The 22,261-nt window shown below is 42.3% G+C and overlaps 1 protein-coding gene across 4 annotated transcripts in view; it reads right to left on the bottom strand.

Annotated features, from left to right (window-relative positions):
* LOC147017238 (adhesion G protein-coupled receptor B3-like) overlaps positions 1 to 22,261 on the bottom strand; it is a 216,839-nt gene that overhangs the window by 14,026 nt on the left and 180,552 nt on the right. For all 4 annotated transcript variants that reach the window (XM_085846687.1, XM_085846689.1, XM_085846685.1 and 1 more), the window contains exons 15-21: positions 19,084 to 19,153; positions 18,863 to 18,965; positions 18,522 to 18,562; positions 17,584 to 17,710; positions 12,655 to 12,758; positions 5,882 to 5,984; positions 5,614 to 5,764 (exon numbers count right to left, since the gene is read on the bottom strand). In XM_085846687.1, coding sequence (XP_085702813.1) covers positions 5,614 to 5,764; positions 5,882 to 5,984; positions 12,655 to 12,758; positions 17,584 to 17,710; positions 18,522 to 18,562; positions 18,863 to 18,965; positions 19,084 to 19,153 — 699 coding nt within the window. The remainder of the gene's footprint in view (positions 1 to 5,613; positions 5,765 to 5,881; positions 5,985 to 12,654; positions 12,759 to 17,583; positions 17,711 to 18,521; positions 18,563 to 18,862; positions 18,966 to 19,083; positions 19,154 to 22,261) is intronic.

The raw sequence follows: 22,261 nt of genomic DNA, 5'->3' as shown, positions 1-22,261 counted from the left end.
CTATCTTGCCTGTACCTGTTTGTGGTCAGGATATTGAGGTCAAGGAGAGATTCGCTTTCCTTGGCAGTGATATTTATGTCTCCGCTTGTTGTGAGTTAGAGGTAAATAGACGTCTGGGTCGGCCCTGGGGAGTCATGGATTCACTAGGTCATGGGGTGTTGTGCTATTGGTACCTATGCATGAAGACGAAAGTCAGTCTTTAAGTCCTTGGTGCTTCAAGTCTTGCTCTATGGAAGTGAGACTTGGACTCTGACCAGGGATCTCAGCTGTATACTTCACTCCTTCCATACCAGGTCTCTTTTGAGAATCTTTGGCTATTGCTAGTCAGACTTTTTGTCCAACGAGCAGTTGTTGAGAGAGATTGAGATGAAATTTGTTACCTGTCTAGTCTGTGAGTGTCAGTCTGTGAGTCTGTGAGCTGTATGGACATGTGACTCATTTTCCTGATGCTGATCCTGCTTTCCAGATTCTCTCAGCGAGGGAACCTCATGAGTGAAGGAGGCCAATGGGACAACTAAGTGCCTCCTGTTTGCAGCAGGTGAATGGGTATTTCAAGTAGATGTGGATGTGCCAGGCATCTGCCTGGGTGATGGCCGGACAGAGGTCCTTGGAGTACCAGCGGAAAGTGGATGCAGTGACGTGCTGCTCCGGCACATGCACCCATACGTGACATGACCTCGAGGGTAACCACCCATTGACCACAAGTGTAATTTCGGTGCTCTCCAACACCAACTGGAGGTAAGTAATTAACTACAAAGAAGTGCTGAGTTTAAATGGCAATTCCATGAGGTGATCCCAATCGGATTAGATTGCCTGCTTCTCCAAACGCAGTCTAAAACCACATTGGTCATAATGAATTACCCAATTTATTACTCCAACCAATTTCCAATTAAACTGAACAATTGTTGGCATTGAAAAATGTCTGGAACCACAAACACACAAGAAGCCTTCGGAAATATATTTGATGAGACACAGAACAGAATCCCGGATGGAAAAGAATCATATATTGAAGAAATAACTTAATACAACAAATAAATTGTCCCCCTCTCGGCACCGAGCAGTCAAACATTCACTCAGAGAACAGCCTGGTGTTGGCTCAGTGGTTCGGGTGGCGGCTTGGGATCCGAGGGTCCTGAGTTCAAGCCCCATCAGCCGCTGAATTAATACACCAGGGGGTTGACTCAGCCTGTCATCCTTCCGAGGTCGGCGAAATGAGTACCAGTTCCAGTGTGTGTACTGGTAGAGGGGCACTGCATCAGCAACACAGTCGCGCTTCAAGAAATGATAGCTACCCTGGCAGCTAAGCTGCCATACGACCACACACTCAGAGAACCAGGTAAAAAGACAAAATGTCCAACAATACAGGTGGCAGGCGATGGGAAAGATGAGACAGGCAGGCCAACGCCCCAAGAGGGCATACGGGAAGGGCAGAGCATCCGCATGATGCCACGATTGTTCAGAATCACGAGAAGCATCCAAGAGCTCCAGACCAATAAATAGTACAGAATGGGAGAGAGTGTCTATGAGGTAAGATATGATGAAAAGACCCCCATATGCGCCTATTATTTGTACCCCACCTGCTTCCACCACAAGTTCCAAAAGTGGAGTGCTGTGGGCTCCACATGATGATGGCAAACCAATTGGGGTTTTTTTTTATGGTCCAGAGCTTATCCCCATGTCAACAATGATTGACAGCTGCTGTATTGAGGACAGGAGAACTACCTTGTATCGGCAGATGGGCTAAACTCTCTCATAGCACCCCCCCTCCCCCATACCTTCCCCCAAGGCTTGGACAGCTATGAAGATGGCAGAGTTTCTGTATATGGATAGATTATGGCAGAGCCATCCTCCATTTTGGACACCAGAGGCCATACTTCCTGCTGGTCTCACCCCATAACTGGTGGCTGTGGGTCATACTGAGTGATCAGCCCTCACCTCTGACCGGGTTCTCGGCTGGTTCCATATTGAGAAAACACATGGACAGGACGTCCACTACCTCTCAAACATCTAACATAGACAAGGCCAGTCTCACTCGTGGCTGTATGCCAGACAACTTAACCCTAACCAAGGTCCTTATACACAGTTTGAAAAGTTCTAAGAACTAAATGAAATATGGGTGAGTCATAGGCGTTTTATAACTATAGAACCCTTCTTCCCACCACCATAAATGTAACAATATTAAACCAGCATAATGTATGTTAAAATGATTACTGGTATTGTCATAATTGTTATATAGATCTGACTACTACTACTACTACTACTACTACTACTACTACTACTACAACTACTACTTTTTAATGGCCCTAATTAGTCCCAACTTCTTAATGGATTGGCCAAGGAAAGTTTTGGGCTCAGGTCTTTAATGAAGCAGCTGGCCAGCTTTGACATCCGACTGAAGGCGATTTGTGCAGGAATTGGATTTTTTGAGTGTCGGTGATAACTCACTTACTCTTTGGGAAAGATACCATGGGATATTTAACGACCACCAATTAATGATCACTGATGGGACACTCAGTTTAACATCCATCCAAGGAGAGGTGCACTTTATGATGCAACGTTTTGCCTCCGAAGCACCAATCCGATGGTATATAATCGGGTCGAGAATAAAACCCAGCCAAAACAGATCAAAGGGAAGTATGTGACCTCTGCGTCATCCTGTCGGACCCAACACTGTTATTTAGAATAACGAGATGTAAAAAAGAAAAAAAGGTTTTGCCCGTAGTTTCAGAATGAAAATTAAAAGCTGAATTCTAACAGCAACACAAATGTATGCACAATTGTTTTCAAACTGTTCTTGAAAGAAAAGTCTGAATAAGGCATGCTTTCACTTTAGCCCCAATACAGCACGTGAAAAAATATGGCCTTTCTTTCAAAATGCAACTTGCTGTGCAATGAACAACTTTAAAATAAAAGGTGAATTTTTATTTTGCACGTGTGACGAGTGACCGAGAAAAGTAATGTGTGAATGACGGCAATCACACAACCTGTACGTAACGATGTAACCACGTCCATTAGGAGGAGAGGTCAAAAGGTGAATCTATCATGGACTGCAATCCGCTTCACCTTCATTTTTAATGCATGTACAATCGATCAATTTTTAGCAATTCCTTATCATCTATCAATAATTCCAGCAATGTGTGTGTGTGTGTCTGTGTGTGTGTGTGTGTGTATGTCTGTGTGTGTGTGTGTCTGTGTGTGTGTGTCTGTGTCTGTGTGTGTGTCTGTGTGTGTGTGTGTGTGCGTCTGTGTGTGTGTGTGTGTATGTCTGTGTGTGTGTGTGTGTCTGTGTGTGTGTGTCTGTGTCTGTGTGTGTGTCTGAGTGTGTGTGTGTGTGTCTGTGTGTGTGTGTGTCTCTGTGTGTGTGTGTGTCTGTGTGTGTGTGTGTATCTGTGTGTGTGTGTGTGTCTGTGTGTGTGTGTATCTGTGTGTGTGTATCTGTGTGTGTATCTGTGTGTGTGTGTCTGTGTCTGTGTGTGTGTGTGTGTGTCTGTGTGTATGTGTCTGTGTGTGTGTGTCTGTGTGTATGTGTGTATGTGTGTGTGTGTGTGTGTGTGTGTGTGTGGATGTGTGTGAGTGTCTGTGTGTGTGTGTCTGTGTGTGTGTGTGTGTGGATGTGTGTGTGTGTCTGTGTGTGTCTGTGTGTGCGTGTGTGTCTGTGTGTGTGTGTGTGGCGTGTGTGCCTGTGTGTGTCTGTGTGTGTCTGTGTGTGTGTGTGTGTGTGTGTGTGTGTGTGTGTGTGTGTGTGTGTGTGTGTGTGTGTGTGTGTGTGTGTGTGTGTGTGTGTGTGTGTGTGTGTGTGTGTGTCTGTGGGTTGGGTAGTCGATCCAGTCGAAAATAGTTTTTTAAAATTTTTTTTTAAATTTGTTCTACCCTTATTATCAGTTTTTCTGTCGATATTTTGTCTGTCTATCTGTCCCTCTGTTCGGTCCAGTGCTCCATTAATACAATGGCGATTTCGATGAAACTTGGTTGGTAGGTTCATACCATGACCTAGTTGTGTGCAAATGAGAACCGTTGCTATGGACACCACCATTGCCTAGCAACGGGACTTTGAAATTTTTGAAAAATCATAAAAAATTACTTTTCGAAAATCAAAAATCGGGCCACGAGCGACTGTGGGCAGTACATTCAGCCATATTTTCAAAAATTTCCAGCCGGATCCTATGAAAACTGTCGGAGAAGATAGACTTTCAATGAACCCTGGTCGAAAACAATAAAAAAACGAAGTTCATTATATCTCAGAGACTATGAGTCAGATATACATGAAACTGGTATGGTAGGTTCATGGTATGTCCTTGTTATGTGTGAGAAAGAACCGTTGCTATGGACCCCTCGGTTGCCTAGCAACGGCCGAAAAACCTCTAAATGTGGGGGGTATTTTAACGAAAAAACAATCTGCAGCATTAACCCTTGAAGCTGGAATCATGAATTTTCTTGTGCTTAATCCTCAGGTCATTCGCCATCGAACGGGCACATCGCGTCAGGTTCTATTGGGTAGGCGACTACACATGTCCGCCTACCGGCTTGTTTGTCTGTGTGTGTGTGTGTGTGTGTGTGTGTGTGTGTGTGTGTGTGTGTGTGTGTGTGTGTGTGTGTGTGTGTGTGTGTGTGTGTGTGTGTGTGACCGCTGTTTCTCGACAACCACTGGTCTGATCTAATTGAAACTTGCCAGGTATATTGCTGGGGACCTGAGTATGTGCCTTTTCATGGATTGATATTAATCAGACAAGTGCTTCCCAAGTTGTGGCCATTCATTTACCAACCAATGACAGTACACGTTGCTGCATAGGCGTGGCCGATGCGCCATTTAGTTACCAATCACAGGACACGTTGCTGCGTAGGCGTGGCCGTTGGGGAAGAGATCCTCAGCCGCGTTCCCCATTATGGGTTACAACGTACGGCCTTCCGGATAGTGATGACACTGGATTCTAATAATTTCTCGATTTCTTATGTGCATTTATAGATAAACACAATGCTCCAATCCAGTCGTCGTTTACGAGAGCAAAGGAACGGCCTGTGTATTTGTTTGAAAGTTTTTTTGGGGGGATTTTTTTATTATTATTATTATTATTATTATTATTATTATTATTATTATTATTATTTTTGGTTTGCACGTACGGCTACGCACGAGCGAAGGAACGGCCTGTGTGTTTGTTTGAAAGTTTTTTTTTTGCACGTACGGCCACGCACATACGTACGGGAGCGTACTAGTAAAAATAATGTTCAAAAATCGTTAATACGATGGCAAAGGCTGTGGTATTGTTTAAATAGCTTTTTGAGGACATTTTGGGAGGAAATATTAAAATAGGATTTTTTTTTCTGAAAGTAGGGTATAGTATTTTAAAATAATTTTTGGGCCTTTGGGACAGTGGTATGGAAAAAAAACGTTTAACAAAAAAAGAAAAAAAAAATAAGCTTGTGTTGCATCGTAAATCAAAACATTAAGATTCAATAATGTGCATTTTGGTCTCGTGGAAGAAGAATACAGGCATTTTCAAATCTATGCTTCCCTCTTTACACGTGATACTTGAAGACAGCAAGGTGAAATTTTGTTGTAATTGGTGACAATGATGGTGCAAGAGAAAACAAGAAACACATGCACTGTCATAATACCCCATCCAAGGCAGAGGAACCTCTTGCGGATGATCCTCTTCATTGGGACACCCCGCACAGCCATGTACGACTGCCATGCCTCAGAAAGAACCCAGCAAAACGAGGCAAGGAAGGTGAAGTGCAGGAAAACTGCGATGATGGTACACACGCTCTGCAGAGAGGACGACACAAGCAACGATCTTTGAGTGGAAGGACACAAGAGTTCGACTTGAAATGTTTACGATCCAATGCATCAGCACAATGGTTTCACAAATGGGTCGTATCTCACCTTGTTCTGCGTCTGTGTCTGTCCAAAGAGGATGAGGATGTTGGAAGAGATGATGGAGAGACAGAAATTAATCAGGATTACACTCCTGTCAGACTTTATCGACCTGCCAGGAAAACATTCGGGTCTTGAGTAGCACAAACCCAGTTTTGTCTCAGTTTCCTCTCATTATATTTTACTTCATAAAATACTTTGTATTTGCTGGTCCATTTAACTTTGACAAATTAAAGGATTTCATACTTAGTTGATAAAATATTATCCAGCAGGAAAGTAAGCCTCTACCCTTTTTATGAAGTGAAGCATTAACTTTATAGAGATTATGATTACAGAATTCAAGTGTGTGTGTGTGTGTGTGTGTGTGTGTGTGTGTGTGTGTGTGTGTGTGTGTACATACATACAGTAATATATATATATATATATATATATATATATATATATATATATATATATATATATATATTTACACACACACACACACACACACACACACACACACACGCACACTGCAGTCACAGACCTGATACGAACAGCGGGACATCACCGCTACGACACATTATGTCTGCGACTCCCAGAAGAGCTTTTTCCCACAGCACTAATTACAAAATGTTATATGTAGTTTAATGTCAGAAGCTGTCACAAGTGAATGAGAAGTGCACCACCGAGCAAAATGATGCCCTTATGATGTCCTGACAAGGACTGGTTTCGTCCTTGTCAGGACACCATCAGGGCAACATCGTACATTTCCATCCACCTGTGACTGGAACCTTCCGTTATATTGTTATGGACCGGGGGTCGGTGGTGAGGAGCGACCGCGAGGTGGAGCAGTAGGGTCGTTTCCACCAAACACCCGGAATTGCAAGGTCGTAACCCTTGGATAACTCCAAAGGTCACGGGTCCCTTAGCGGACCGTGGTCGCCAAAATTTTAACGGCGTGGGGTAGGGTTAATTGCCTAATTTCAATATACCTAAGAACCCACATCATCAAATTACTGGGGAAGTCACACCCTCAACGGACTCTGTCGAACGGGGTCACTCTAGCGACCTCGGTCCGGTGTTACCGAGTGGAATTACCAAAGTCTGTCGGTTGAAACGACAACATACAGCCCAATCGGCTTACTGGTTCTCAAGCACGAACCGTGCTGGGTCAATAATAGAAAGCACATCAACGAGCTGGTACATTGAACAATCGGGGTATATTCATAATAGGGCAGGGGAGCACAAAAAGAGCAGAGTTAAACCGACTATCAGGAAGGAATGCAAATAATGTACAAGGCACTTAAACAATTGCTACTTATAGACTGGCCCACAGACACACATGCACACACCCAAAAGAAATGGTGGCCATGGCGCTTATTTGGCCCTTCAGCTCGGGAGGGAAGGCGAGCTGAGGACAACAGTCTGCACTTGCACCTGTCCACCTCGTGTGGTCTGGTCGAGCTTGTCCGGTGGCTGGACTCAAACCCACTGCCTCAACACAGCACCAAGCATCAGGGACAAGGGATAGAGCGACGGACGTCAGCAAGCATGAAGGTGGACAAGGCGAGAGACGACGAGGCGACCGGCGATCAAGGCCGAAAAAGCTTCCACGGATCAGACGACAACAGGCGAGGCAGACCAAGACAGCCCGACAGAACACACTGATCACTATGCCTCTCCTAAGGTGGGAGGGATTTCTTCCCTGGCCACTTGCCTCCTGATTGGACGGTTGCGTCGTGCGATTCGCTGGCCGTCTCTCATTGGACAAGCCCATGGTAGGCGGGGAAACTCCCACCCTTTCGGGTGGAGTCCCGATCTGAGGCGATGAGCCTCCTGATTGGACGAAGGGCACGCCCTTCCCCTCGTGGGCAGAGTCGGCTCTGGAGCGAGGGGTTCCACCCAAGTCCGCAGCCAGAAACAGCTGCGCTTTGGCGTCGGTGGAGCGAGGCGATGGTGCCGCTGTTGTTGTTGTAAAAAACCCTGACTAAAAAATAAACCCGCAGCGCACGCATGAAATTCCCATTAGACATAAGGGATGGGACCCTAACTATAAACACATACTTACCGAGATAACTGATCTACGGGGACTCTGGCTGTTGTGTGCGACGGCTTCCAGATTCGTAACAATATACCAGTTAATGTGCGACTGCAAACCATGAGTGGTGACCGTGCCAGAACCACGCCCCGTATAGCCCTTGCTGCATGGCATGGGAGTGCTAAGCGCCACCTGCCACACGGAACATTATCTCTTGCTTCACCAAAGAAACTCTGAAGTAACAATGGATGCGGTCGGGCGCAATGATGATATTTAATGCCATTCTCCGACCTGGTAATGCCACGACACACGTGACGTCTGCGACTCCCAGAAGAGCTTTTTCCCGCAGCGCTAATTACAAGATGTGATATGTAATTTAATGTCGATTTGTCATGAAAACCGTTTGGAAATTAAAATTTTGTGGAAGGGAAGAAGGCAGGGGGTTGGAGGGAATCAGGAATCACACCCTTTGTACGTTTGTAATATATTGATGCCACCCCTAAAGTATTATATTCCAGGATCTAAAGAGTCTGTCCCCTTCTATGTGGTGCTTCCTCTTTTGTCTACATAGTCAGGGCTTGTGGAAGAGCAAGAGCAGATTGAAATTCAACAAAATGTTGCTGAGAGTGAGATTGACAAAAATGAGAGAGAGAATGAGATCAAGGGGAGGGAGGGGGGGAGGAATAACACATGGGGTGAACAATCTGCACGTAAGCTGTAACATAGCAAGAAGAGGAAGGGGAAAACGGGGATGAAACAGAAAAGGAACAAACCAACCGACAACTAAAAAATAAAAAGTTGTCAGGGGAAAGAGGGAAAATCACAAAAACCTGGAAAAGGGGAGTGTTTGGGAATGGGGTCATTTGGGGTAGAACAGATCATGAGTGTGGATGAGGGATTACCTAAGGTCGTGGTGAACAGCTGTCTTGAAGCCCTGGAGGGAACAATGAGACTGAATAGACTGGATAAGTTAGTTCCACAGGAGAGAGGAAACAGGAACGAATGATATGAGCAGTGAGCCTGGATTTTGGGAGTTCAAAAAGGAAAAGGGTTACTCGCAGACTGTGTGCACCCTGCAGAAATCTGGGACAGAGGGGAGAGAGAGAAAGAGAAAGAGAAAGAGAAAGAGAAAGAGAAAGAGAAAGAGAAAGAGAAAGAGAAAGAGAAAGAGAAAGAGAAAGAGAAAGAGAAAGAGAAAGAGAAAGAGAAAGAGAAAGAGAAAGAGAAAGAGAAAGAGAAAGAGAAAGAGAGAGAGAGAGAGAGAGAGAGAGAGAGAGAGAGAGAGAGAGAGAGAGAGAGAGAGAGAGAGAGAGAGAGAGAGAGAGAGAGAGAGAGAGAGATGAAAGTCCAAACGTGAGGTGGTGGAATACAGAGAGGCTCCCAATCTAGACAATTTGCGTTGTCATGAGAGAGCTGCATAATTTCGAGAGCCTTGCTTTCTTTGGCATCAAGAAGGGTGAGGTAGGGGCGCCAGCCCAATGGGGAGAGCATTACGTAACCAAGCTGAGAATTAAGGCCTTGTATGTTATCAAAAGTTCTGATTGGCCAAAGAAAGACCTTTACACGACAGAGGTTCCCAGATGGCAGCTGGTTTTCGAGGCCATCTAGGAAATATGGTCTGCCCAAGAAAGATCATGGCTGATGGTGAGGCCCAGAAGTTTGAGAGATTTGACCTCTTCCAGTGGTTTGCTTAGGAAGCAGATGGGAGGGTTTGCCAGATGGTTCTTTTGTAGAGACTGGGTGAGTGTGTGGAATTTGTCAGGGTTGAAAGACATATTCCGAGTGTTGGACCAGCTCCTGATTCTATCATGGTCTGTAACGAGGGAAGTGGGTGCTGTCTCACTCTGTGAAGGATTAGAGATGATAATGCAAAGGGTGGAAATATCAGCAAAAAGATAAGCAGGATTGTCCAGGAAATCAGAAAGACCATTGATGAAGATGAGGAACAACACTGGGTCTGAGACTACCTTGGGGCACTCCAGCCTTGAAGAGAGAGGATGTGAGAGGATCGTGAGAGCAAAAAACTGACTATGGGAGCAGAGGAAGTCAGTGAGTCATGAGAGGAGGTGGCCTTGGATGTCATAAATAGAGGGTTTGGAGATCAAAAATGGGTACCAGACTGTATCAATTGTTCGAGATATGGCCAGAGAGATGGCCCTGATTTAATGTCTCAGATTTATGGCTTCCATCCATTGTTGGCTGAGTAGAAGCAGTATGTCTAGGGTAGAATGACCGACTCTGAAACCGATCTGATGATCAAGAGAGAATGATCAGGTGAAGAAATCAGAAACAGGATGAGCAAGAGCAGCAGAGCATATTTTCAGAACACGTGCATTGATGCCATTTGGGCCTGTCGCAGAATCAGTCGAGGTTTGCCAGAAACCTCCACCTTTTCAGGCGAGAAAGACATGACCAGAAGCAAGTTGTTTGAAGGCATCGGGACACGGTATTGGGGGATGCCGAGAAGGGGTGTGAGTGGGGGAGTGTGGAGTAGGTGTAGGGGAACCCAGGTGTGAAGATGACATGAGGGAGGGTAATGCAGTGATGGAATTTGTCGCTGTCGTTCCACACACAGTACAAAGAGGGTTGGATTGACGGATTTCAAGGACACAGAGACGAAGACAGCACAGAATGGGAGAAAGGTTTTTGGAAGCAAGTATGTGGAAAGGTTGAACATTTTAAAATTCCCATTTAAAAAGCTTTAAGTTGATGAAGAGAGAGGGGAAGAAGGAGAATAATGAAGGGGAGGAAACATTTAGGAATGAAGGAATGAGGAATGAGTTGAGAATGAATGATGATGAAAGAAAGGAAAAAAGGGAAAGGTTTTGAGGCAGGGTAGAAAGGGACGGTTTATCGAGGGCAAAATTGAGCAAGACATGGGTGAGGAGGCAATGTCTGCCGAGCACGTGGTCAACAGAACATCAGATAGACAAACAAAACGGAGGGTAAATACAATTTATTTTTTTGTTATTTTAAAGTTTGTTTATTATAAAACGGAAGGTATAAGGAAGTAATTAAAGTGAGGGTGGGAAATAATGGGACAGAGGGGATCGAGCCATGGTGACGGGTATGGGAAACGGTGGGAAAATCAGGGAAGCTCCAAAACTAACAAGAGATACAGGATCGAAATAAAGAGAATTATCATGACAAAATAGTGGGAGTTAACACTCAGTACGAAGAACAATGGACACAAATAGAGAAAAAAATTGATGGCAGCACAGATGAATATTGAAGGATCGCTGAGCTTTTTGGAAGTAGCTCACTTGGAGGAATGTGAGAAACAACCACGACCAGGAAACCGGAAGTGCTCTATCGGAAGGCAGGTGTTCACTTCGATGCTGCCAAAAACAGCTCCACAGCAATTACTTCACTGGATAGTTTACTTTTGCTTCCCCAGCAGTAGTCAAAGCAAGAACTTGGAGCTTACCCAAGGGGCCGGTGATAGCTTGGCTACTCTTGACGAAAGCGTGGGATCAACAGCATCCACCAACTAATGCTCGCTCGCAGATGGGACACCCAGTTTAACGTCCACCCAAGGGACGGTGCACATTGTGAGACAAGCTCAGTCCCTCTGTGAAGAGACATCACATCGTGAGCTCTGTCTGTGAAGCACCCATCGAAAAGTTTATAGTCAGGGCAGGAATCAACCCCTAGACTGGACCAATCAAAGCCAAGTGCACCAATCTGTCAGACAAATCCCGACCACATACTGTCAGAAAAAGAGCGACAATAAACTTCAAATAATAAATTAATGATCCAAAAAGTGGGACATGTCCACGTGATTTCAATTTTTAAAAGCAATATCATTAAGTATGCTCACATGATGTCCATTCCTTGGCTGTATTTCTCTTTCACTCGAGGTAAAGGCTGCAAAGCTATGTAATAACCAGTGTCTGTTTACTGCAAACCAATTGTTCAAGGTCACTTTGCGCAAAAGACCCTGGAGAGTTCAGTTGGATGAGCTGGCTGCTTCTTTCTAAGAGCCAGGATTGCGATTTAAAATCCTTGTTCTGACCTGGCCCAGAACCCTGATGCCAGGGGTGTCATAACAGAGCATCGGCAATCTGCTCAAACAGCTGTCTGGTCCGACTTGGAAATGTTTCAAACAAGAGTTCACGAGGAGCAAGCATTTGAGGATGCTTTTTGTCGACAAATCAATAAAGTGCTGTCAAAGTGTGCTTTTGATATTTCTAATAACAAAAAAAGGACCGCAACGGGTTCACACAGAAGAAGTTAAAGCTTCATGGATGAATAATGTTGTTTCATAATGTATATTTTCACGCAACAAGGTCATCACACCTGTGAATGTATTAATGAAAAAAGTAAAACTTAGACCTTAGGAAGAGGATTATGAGCCCTTCGAGTTCCATTAAAGTGTTAGGGTTTTCCGTCGTCTATTCCCGTTAGACATCTCGATAAAAGCTGTCCGGAGGAACACATAAACACTACCTTGTTTGACTCAGAATCCCCCACGAGGTGATAATAACTATTTTGATTGCACATCTCATTTGTGGTATATGGCATACACAACAGTTGCTCTGGGTAATTCTCCGAGAGAGCACACGGGCCCCGATGCAGCTTTGAAATGGTCGACGTTGTAATCCTGCCAACTTGCTTGAGTGGTGTTGCTTTCTGGTCGATAATCATAGCTTGGACTGCTATCTGACAGCTCAAGCTCTGTCTAGATAAATGTGAACTGAAAAGGGGATTGGGGGGGGGGTGGGGGTTGTCAAAACTTTGTGCTCTGAAAGTGAGATTTGCTTACCTCCAGATGAACGTGTATACAAAAATTAGGAGCAGCAGAGCCAATGAGGAGATGGCGCAGCCAATAACGAGGGTGACTGATGGGGGTCGTGGCTGCTCCAGCCTCTATTAACACAGAATGAACAGGTGAGAAGATGTTTTTTTTCCCCCACAAAAAGGTGTTTGCAGTCATTGTTTTCAGTCAACAAATTGCAACTCATCCGTGCAGCATCAGACAGGGTTTGGCAATCACGTGTGTGTGTGTGTGTGTGTGTGTGTGTGTGTGTGTGTGTGTGTGTGTGTGTGTGTGTGTGTGTGTGTGTGTGTGTGTGTGTGTGTGTGTGTGTGTCCAGGCCATGACTTTTTGAAATAAATCATCCACAGCTTTTTGAGATATCGCGTTATATATCATTTATGGCCCTATCTCTCAATGGTGAAGAATCACTTTAAAAATTCTAGTATCCATATCCGGATCTGCACCAAAATATAATCAGTTCGTCCTGTTCACACACCCAACCTGTCCACCAAATTTTGTCTGAATCCGTCCACAACTCTTTGAGATATTCTTCTCACAGACAGACAGACAAACAGACAAGGGTGAAACATAATTTCGGTTATAAACATAATTAGACTTTAAATAAAATTTTATGGTTAACGCGTGCATGAACACACACACACACACACACACACACACACACACACACACACACACACATACACACACACACACACACACACACACAATATAATGGCATCGCCCTTTCGAGTGAGGATAAAGAACTGGAAGAGCAACATATACAAACTACAAGGGCACTAAGTAGAGTGCATACCTCTGCCACGTATTGCCTGATCCATGAGAACATATTGAGCCCAATACATTTTTGAAATATGCTATACAGTACTATGTCGTTGTTGGCCCTATCTCTCTATGGTGAAGAATCACTTTAAAAATCAAATCATTCTCGTATACAGATCCAGATTTGGATCTTCATCAAAATCGAATCAATTCGTCCTTGTCACACACCCAAGTCCACCAAGTTTCGTCCGAATCCATCCACAACTTTTTGAGATATCGTGCAATTTATCGTTTTTGGCCCCAACTGTCAAAAGTGAAGACGCACTTAAAAAAAATTCTAGTTGTCAGATACGGACCTGGATCTTCACAAAAATCTAATCAGTTCGTCTTCGTCACACACCCAACCTGTCCACAAAATTTCATCCAGATCCGTCCACAACTTTTTGAGATACCCTCTACGCAGACAAACAAACAAACAAGCAGTCATAGACTGGTACTTACGAAATCGTCAACTTGACCTCTGACCTTGTCTAATAAAACCTGTCTCTCGAGAAGGTAGCGACGCAAACCAGAAGTTTCTACGATGATTCTGTACCAAACCATCAAAAATTGAATGTTTGACCTCACTGTGACCTTGACCTTTGACCGATTTTGACCAAAATCTAATCAGCGCTAGCCATCACCCTCCTGAATCACGTGGTGTAATTTGACATTGGTAGCTTCTTCTGTTCTCGAGTTATCGTGCCTACAAACAAACAAACAAACAGATAACGGAAGTCATCAATATACTTCCGAAATCTTTAGATTTACACGACTCCAGCCGATCCTTGGTACTCCGCATGATGATCTTATGCCTGTGTGCAGCTGCTCGGCCATGGAAACCCATTTCATGAAGCTCACGATGAACAGTGCTTGTGCAGACGTTGCTTGCAGAGGTAGTTTGGAACTTGGTATTAAGTGTTGCAACTGACGACAAATGATTTTTGTCGTCAGTTGACGGCAAGTTCTCCGTGCTACGTGCTTTAGCAATCGGTGGTCCCGTTCTGTGAGCTTGTGTGGCCTACCACTTCGTGGCTGAGCTGTTGTTGCTCCGAGACGTTTCTGCTTCACAATAACAGCACTTACAGTTGCTGGGAGCAGCTCTAACAGGGCAGAAATTTGATGAAATGACATGTTGGAAAGGTATCATCCCATGATGGTGCCACGTTTAAAGTCACTGAGCTCTTTCGTCCGGCCCATTCTTGTGCCAATGCTTGTCTATGGAGATTGCATGGCTGTGTGTTTGATGTTATAAACCTGTCAGCAATGGGTGTGACTGAAATAGCCATTTCCACTAATTAGTCAGGGTGTCCGCATACTTCTGGCCATATACAGGGTGGCCATAAAGTCTGGAAACATAATTTTCCATACTTTATGATTTTCCAGATAATTTCCCAAACTGGATTGGACGACGTGGCCCTATGGAGTGGGCTGCACACTCGCCAGATCTGAACCCCCTTGATTACTTCTTCTGGGGTATGCTGAAGGCGCAGGTTTATTTAGTGAAAATCAGACACAAATCATCAGAGGCAACTCATCACGGATGCATGTGCAGGGATTGATGGAAATGCTCCATTAATGCACCCTGTTTTATTGCAATTTTGCACAGCACATTGAACTGTGCATTTATCATGAAGGACATCACATTGAACATGTCATGTATGTTATTGAACATATCATGTATTGTAATGTCATGTCAATAAACCATTTGTAATGCATGCCTATGTTTCCAGACTCTATGGCCACCCTGTAAGTTAACTCCGGCACCGAAGGTGAAGGAGGTTATGTTTTCACCCCTTTCTTCTTAGTTATGTTTGTTAACTGCCGGAATCCTTCGGATTTCGGCAATTATGTTGGTCGGTTGTGTGTGTCATTCTGTGTGTCTGTGTGTCTGTTTGTTTGTGTGTTTGTTTACCCTGCAGCAGCCACACCATTTCAGCGATCATGACAAAACTGGGTACAGATGTCGGCCATGGTCCAACTTAGACACTTGTCGTTTTTGGTGAATCTAGGTTAAAGGTCAAGGTCAAGGTCACTGAAAAACCAAAATTCTTATTTTCACAATAACGTCCGCTAAAATGGTCATATCGACTTCAAACCAAATCCAAAATGTGCATCTTCCAATTCTGCATCCAACCATATGTCTCATTGGGATGTCACACCAACACCCTTCTTAGCGGTCGGGGGTCGAATGTCGGGGGGGGGGGGGGTCGGGTCCAAACTTTCAAATTGCGATAAAAACGCCATTTCAAGTCCGATTGACTTCCAAGTTATGATAATGACCAAACTAAGTGCTATAACTCATTAAACAGTAGCACTATCGACTGATAAGAACCAAATTGATTTCCAGGATTTTGTTTTTTCAGAGATCATGGAGATATGACAAAGTTATTCTGGCAATTCCTTGCTCAACAAGCAGTTTCATTTGTTTGTTTGTTTGTTTGTTTGTTTGTGTACAGGATATCTCAAAAAGTTGTAGACGGATCTGGATGACATTTTGTGGACAAGTTCGATGTGTCACAAGGATGAACTGTTTCGATTTTGGTGAAGGTCCGGATCCGGATCCGACTACTAGAATTTTTAAAGTGATTCTTCACCATTGAGAGATTGGCCCAAAAAGGATAGATAGCATGATATCTCAAAAAATTGTGGACGGATTCAGATGAAACATGGTTGACATGTTGCGTGTGACAAGGAAGAAATGATTCAATTTTGGTGAAGATCCGGATCCGGATCCGGATCTGATAAGTTTTAAATGATTAATCACCATTGAGAGATTGGGCTAAACTAATATATAGCACGATATCTCAAAAAGTTGTGGACGGATTTGGATTAAACTTGGTGGACAGGTTGGGTATGTCACACGGACGAATTGATTCGATTTGGCTGAAGATCCAGATCCGGATCCGACTACTAGAATTTTTAAAGTGATTCTTCACCATTGAGAGATAGGGCCAAAAACGATATAGCACTGTATAGCATGATGTTTCAAAAATGTATTTGGCCAGATATATTCTCATGGATGAAGTATTACAGGGTGGAGGTATGTGCTCCATCGAGTGCCCTTCTAGTTGTATATATGATTATATAAACAAACATTCCCAGCTCTTCGAGGATGCACACATTCTTTGAGTAACCCTTTACTGGTTACACTCTCAACACCTTGGTTCACTGCACACCTCATCACCTTTGTTCCTCTTTACTCCCATTTGTGGAACTGCCTTCCTGAGGTTGTTCAATTGCATTCTTCTCTCCAGGACTTCAAGCAGATGGTGCACTAACATCTCTCGTCATCAACCCATCCATACCCATGATCTTCTCGACCCCCGTTAACCTTACCCCAACCAACCCTCTTACTTGTATATGAATGTGTTTTCTTCATTTCTTTCCTCATTTCTTGTTCATTCTTTCCCTCACCTGTTGTGTCCAACTGTGTCTCCCCTGCACAACTGTCAGTATGTTTCCTTTTTACCCTCCACCATCTCACTCTTCCATGAACCTTGATATATGATACAAAAAGCTATATTATTCTTTCACTTTACTGCCCCCCTTTTGATCCCCTCTGCCCTTTTTCCTTCTCACTCCCTCCCCAAGTCCTTTATTTTCAAATGTATGTATTTTAATTAACCTCCTTCCCACCCCCATGCTCATCCTTTGTATGCAATATATGTATGCAATTTTGTATGCAAAATTTGTATGCAATTTTGTATGCAAAAACATCCTTCAATACGTTGAAGCTTAGCCATCAGTCCATAATAACATGACACACTGTTGTAAAGTGCAGGACGACCTGGTAGCTTTGTTTAACTCTTGGGTAGCAACAATAAATACACTTAGAAATGAATGCCGTGTTCTGTGATCAATTACATCCTTCTTGCACCTCCAGTAGCCCACAATAACGGAAAATGTAACACAATTACTCACCAAATGAATATAATGATCATAATTTGATGAAATTGCTATTTTTTCTTCTTTTGATTGAACAACAAAAGTGCATCAAGTGTATGATCAAAACATTGTGTATCACGTGCTAATTATTGCAGCTGAATGTAATTCCACAATATCACAGTCAACAACTTATAATGAGAATCACATGCAGATGGACATGCTACGTACAAATGACTGGTGTTGCTGGGCCATGAGAGCAAAACTGGAGAGACGTTCAAACTGACAGCGGCTGTGTGATCCATCATCCAACACCTTCTTGCAGTCATGCGTTGACCAGTTACCAAGACCGGAGTCTCTGGGACAGGATGGTGGAAGTATAGGGTTGAGGGTGACATTGCAAAGCAGCAAGTCTTTCAGGACAAGGAACAGCACAAATTGCGATGGAGCGGTGGCAAAGTCTTGAACACAGAGCAATGCATCCACCTATGTGAAACCATAGCCAGAGCCACCAGAGCATGGCATGTCATGCGCCTTGAATTTTGATTTTTATTATAGGCTCGGGATGACTCAGCAGTAAACAGCCTGATTCCGCAAGCAACTGCACTATAGCAAGCCCAAGTCCTCGTGCACTGGGACTATTAGGCCATCTGTTTTGACCCACGGTGGGACACTATGCTGACGGAGACTCTATCCTATTACAAACCCAGAAAATCAATAATGTGGTTTTCAAGGGTGCACAAACCATAGCTGATATGATCTGATATTGTAAATATTACCATTCTTCGGTCGAAGTACAGAACAGTTAAATTCATATTGGACAAATCAATACAGCATACAGCACAACAATGTTCGTAAAATGCAATAATATAAATGTTATTATTCATAAAATAGTTTCAAACAACAAGGTTTTATTCAAATTTCATTGTTTAAACTACATTATTGCACTTGAAGTCACTATTATTAAAATTGTGTGAAAATTGTACAGAATAATTATGCTACCAATTATTATGGAATTATTTTCAAAGGAGCCATCATATTTGCATACGCATTAAATAAATGGCCCCTTACCCACGTTTCTGTGCTTTAGCAGCTCATGCACAATGCGGCACACAAAGTTATGTCATGATGCTTTATACAGTTCATACTGTGTTTCTTTCTGTACTCACCTGCTCATTGTATCCCAGGCCACACAAAAAGACTTGGTACCCTGAAAAATATGGAAATCCCCTTAACTTTCCCACACATTAGTATCACTATAATTACAACAACAACGACAACAACAACAGATTTGATGGACAACGATGAAGATATAATTCATTACATATTGTGGTAATCAACACCATCACAATGATATCGCAAGCATTATCGTAATTAGATACTCATAAAGACTCCCAAAGATAATTTGTTATTCAGAATCATTAAAAAAATAACTAAATGGTAATTAATAAGCATGACTAATAGCTTGCTTTCTTCCTCATCACCTCAATAAAAAGAGTGAAAGACATACATTGGATGTATGTGCGAAGTCAATCTCCAGGAGTGAATGCTTGATCTTCGGCTCTGGTCTTATTGACACCGTTATTATCCGAGAATTAATTATCGTTTCATTCCTGTGGTTAAAAACAAGACGAAACAATGAGACTTGCCGCACAGATCGGTGAGGCATAGCATTGACATTCAACGGATCATTTTGGAAGGAAATCAGTCGGTATTAAAAGAATGTTGTACCTTGGCTTTGCAAGAAAAAAATCAAGGCTCTTGTACATAACAATCCCAAGCATGTGAACAAGAGGTTGTCCTGTGGAACATGAAGGATAGACTTGCATTCGGAAACATCTTCGGTTGTAATTATAGAAAATAAACAAATACAAACAAAGGATTATTAGTTTACTTGTCGGCATGTGTCAGTCTGCATCAGCAGGCAAATTCAACGATTGTATCAATTGAAAGTCAATAAGACTATTAGTCACAACGACAAGTGAGGTGGCGCTGATATTTCAACCGCTAGCCCTTCGTTGGAGCAGAAAAGGAGTCGTTAGAGCTGTTTAAAGCATGTAGCCTTCAAACACAGCAAATGAAGGCTGAAGTTTTGAGCATCAGCCCTTCATCCGAACAAAATGAATAGCTGTTTTGAGTATTTGCCCTTCATCGGAGTAAATTATGGCTGATGGTTAGAGTATTATAGATTTATAGTTCTTCAGAACAGATGAGGACTGATGTTTCGAGTATTTCACCTTCATCAGAACAAACTCGGTACTCTTGCTCTGGTGAAGGGCTAATGCACAAAATGACAGCCACATACCACCTTTCCCAAGGTGATTACCATATCCTTATCGGCTTGGTTTTCATTCGAAACACACAAACAAACAAACAAACAAACAAGAAAGATGTAGTGTTTAGCAAGATACTTGCAAAATCCATAAAACAAATTTGACCTCAAAAATAATTGGTGGTTGAATTCAATGACCAAATATGCAACTCCTCTTCAAATTTCAAGTCAATCGGATGAAATTGATAATTATATAAATTCAGCCCATGTTGACTTTTGGCCTATGTTGACCACAAATAATTTGTGGTTGAATTCAGAGACCTGAAATATCAACATTCTTCCTCAAATTTCAAGTCAATTGGATGAAAATTGAGGATTTAAAAAAATCTCACCTTAGTTGTTAACCATTGGCCTATGTTGACCTTTTGGTCTATGTTGACCTCAAAAATAATTGGTCGTTGAATTCATTGACCTGAAATATAAATCCTCTTCAAATTTCAAGTCAATCAGATGAAAATTGAGAATTTCAGAAATCTCACCTAAGTTGTTGACCTTGGGCCTATATTGACATGTGGCCAATGTTGGCCTCAAAAATAATTGGTGGTTGAATTCAGTCAGTAAGCTGTTATTAAAATCCTGTTCAATTTTCAAGTCAATCGGACGAAAAATGACGATTTTAGAAATCTGACCTCAAGATGACCTTTGACCTTTGACCTCAAAATCAATAGGCTTCTCAGTTGAGACTACCTCTACAAGTTGGTAAAGTTTCATGATGATAGGTTTCGAATTGTGACCTGTAGGCGATTGACAGACAGACAAACAAAGACATACAGACAGACAAAATAACAAAATCAACTGATCAATATACTTGAAAAATCTTCAATTTTGCAAGTAACAAACAAACAAACAAGAAAATGATGTCGTGCAGAGTTACAAAATCCATCCACCCCCCCTTTTTACAAAGGTTGCCATGGAAACATCAAGTTGTCCATTTCATTGAGATTAAAATTCACAATCTTAATCAAAGCTCAGGACAATCGGATGAAAAATGAATATTTTTCAGATTGAAATTGATTTAAGAAGTTTGACCTTGCATTGACCTTTGATTATTTGACCTCAAAAATAGTTGCTTTCCCAATTCAGTGATGCACTATGGAAATCCTATTCAACTTTCAAGTTCATAGGATGTAAATTGAATTTTCAGTTGAAAATTGATTTTAGAAGTTTGACCTTGAATTGACCTTTGACCTTTTGACGTCAAAATAGTGGGTTTCCCAATTCAGTAATGCACCGTGAAATTGCTCTTTAATTTTAAAGGCAATCGGATGAAAATTGACGATTTTTCAGAAAAAATTGACAATTTTAGAAGTTTGACCTTGAGTTGACTTTACATTTTGACCTCAAAAATAGTTGGTTTCCCAATTCATTGACACAATATGCAAATATTGTTCAAATGGCAAGTCAATTAGATATGAAAAATGACGATTTTAGAAATCTGACTTCAAGATGACCTTTTGACCTCAAAATAGTGGGTTTCCCAATTCAGTAATGCACTGTGAAATTGCTCTTTAATTTTCAAGGCAATAGGATGAAAATTGATGATTTTTCAGATAAAAGTTGATGATTTTAGAAGTTTGACCTTGAGTTGACCTTTAACCTTTTGACCTCAAAAATAGTTGGTTTCCCAATTCATTGACACAATATGCAAATATTGTTCAAATGTCAAGTCAATGAAAGAAAAAACTGACGATTTTAGAAATTTGACTTAAAGATAACCTTTGACCTCAAAATCAATGGGCTTCTCAGTTGAGACTACCTCTACAACTTTGTAAAGTTTCATGATGATCGGTTTAGAATTGTGACCTGTTGGTGATTGACAGACAAACAAACAGACAGAATTATTATTTTTTGCCAAGTCATAACAAAATGACTGATCAATGTACTTGAAAAACACTTCCATTTTGCAAGTAACAAACAAATAGCATATTTGTGGTTCGACGTAATTGTTTTTTATGATCAGAAATAATGAAAACATTTCTGCAGTTTTTAAAGAGCAATTTTACCCTTGAAATCAAACAATCATCTTTGTATTCCTTTTGTACTAATGCGTTATGTTACAGACTTACTCAAAACACACTTTTTTTCTCGGCAAGAGTGCAGGATCGAGTTACGCTTTTGTTGTAGTTATGAGCGCGTGTGGCATATCCTATCCCATGTACATTTTGCCTCTTTTCCACTGAATGGGGGACATGGAGAATTGCCTCCACGTTTTGCTGATAGGTTGTGTTCAAGAACCAAGAGAATGGTCACTGTGTATGATATCCGAGGGGACAGAAATAAATAGCATTTATTGAATTAAAAGGATTTACATCATACTATCTGATGATTTAAATCATACTTATATGAGAAGTGTCTGATTGGTTGTTTGTGGGTTTGTCAATTTGTGTTTTTGTTTGTTTGTTTGACTTTTATGCATTCCTAAACTGCTGTAAGGAACGAGTTGAAACCTGGTGCGGTGCATGGGAGGGATTTGAGCGATTAAAAACATATTCATATCTCACGGCTTTTGGGAGTTTGGGAGGGGGTGGGAGTGGGAGTCAATTAATCATCAATCAATTACGTGGTATACTATGGCCA

Source organism: Eptatretus burgeri, chromosome 11 (assembly GCF_056783735.1).
Source record: "Eptatretus burgeri isolate ZD-2024b chromosome 11, Ebu_testis_v1, whole genome shotgun sequence".
Lineage (NCBI taxonomy): Eukaryota > Metazoa > Chordata > Myxini > Myxiniformes > Myxinidae > Eptatretus > Eptatretus burgeri.
This window is presented reverse-complemented; position numbering and strand designations above follow the sequence as displayed.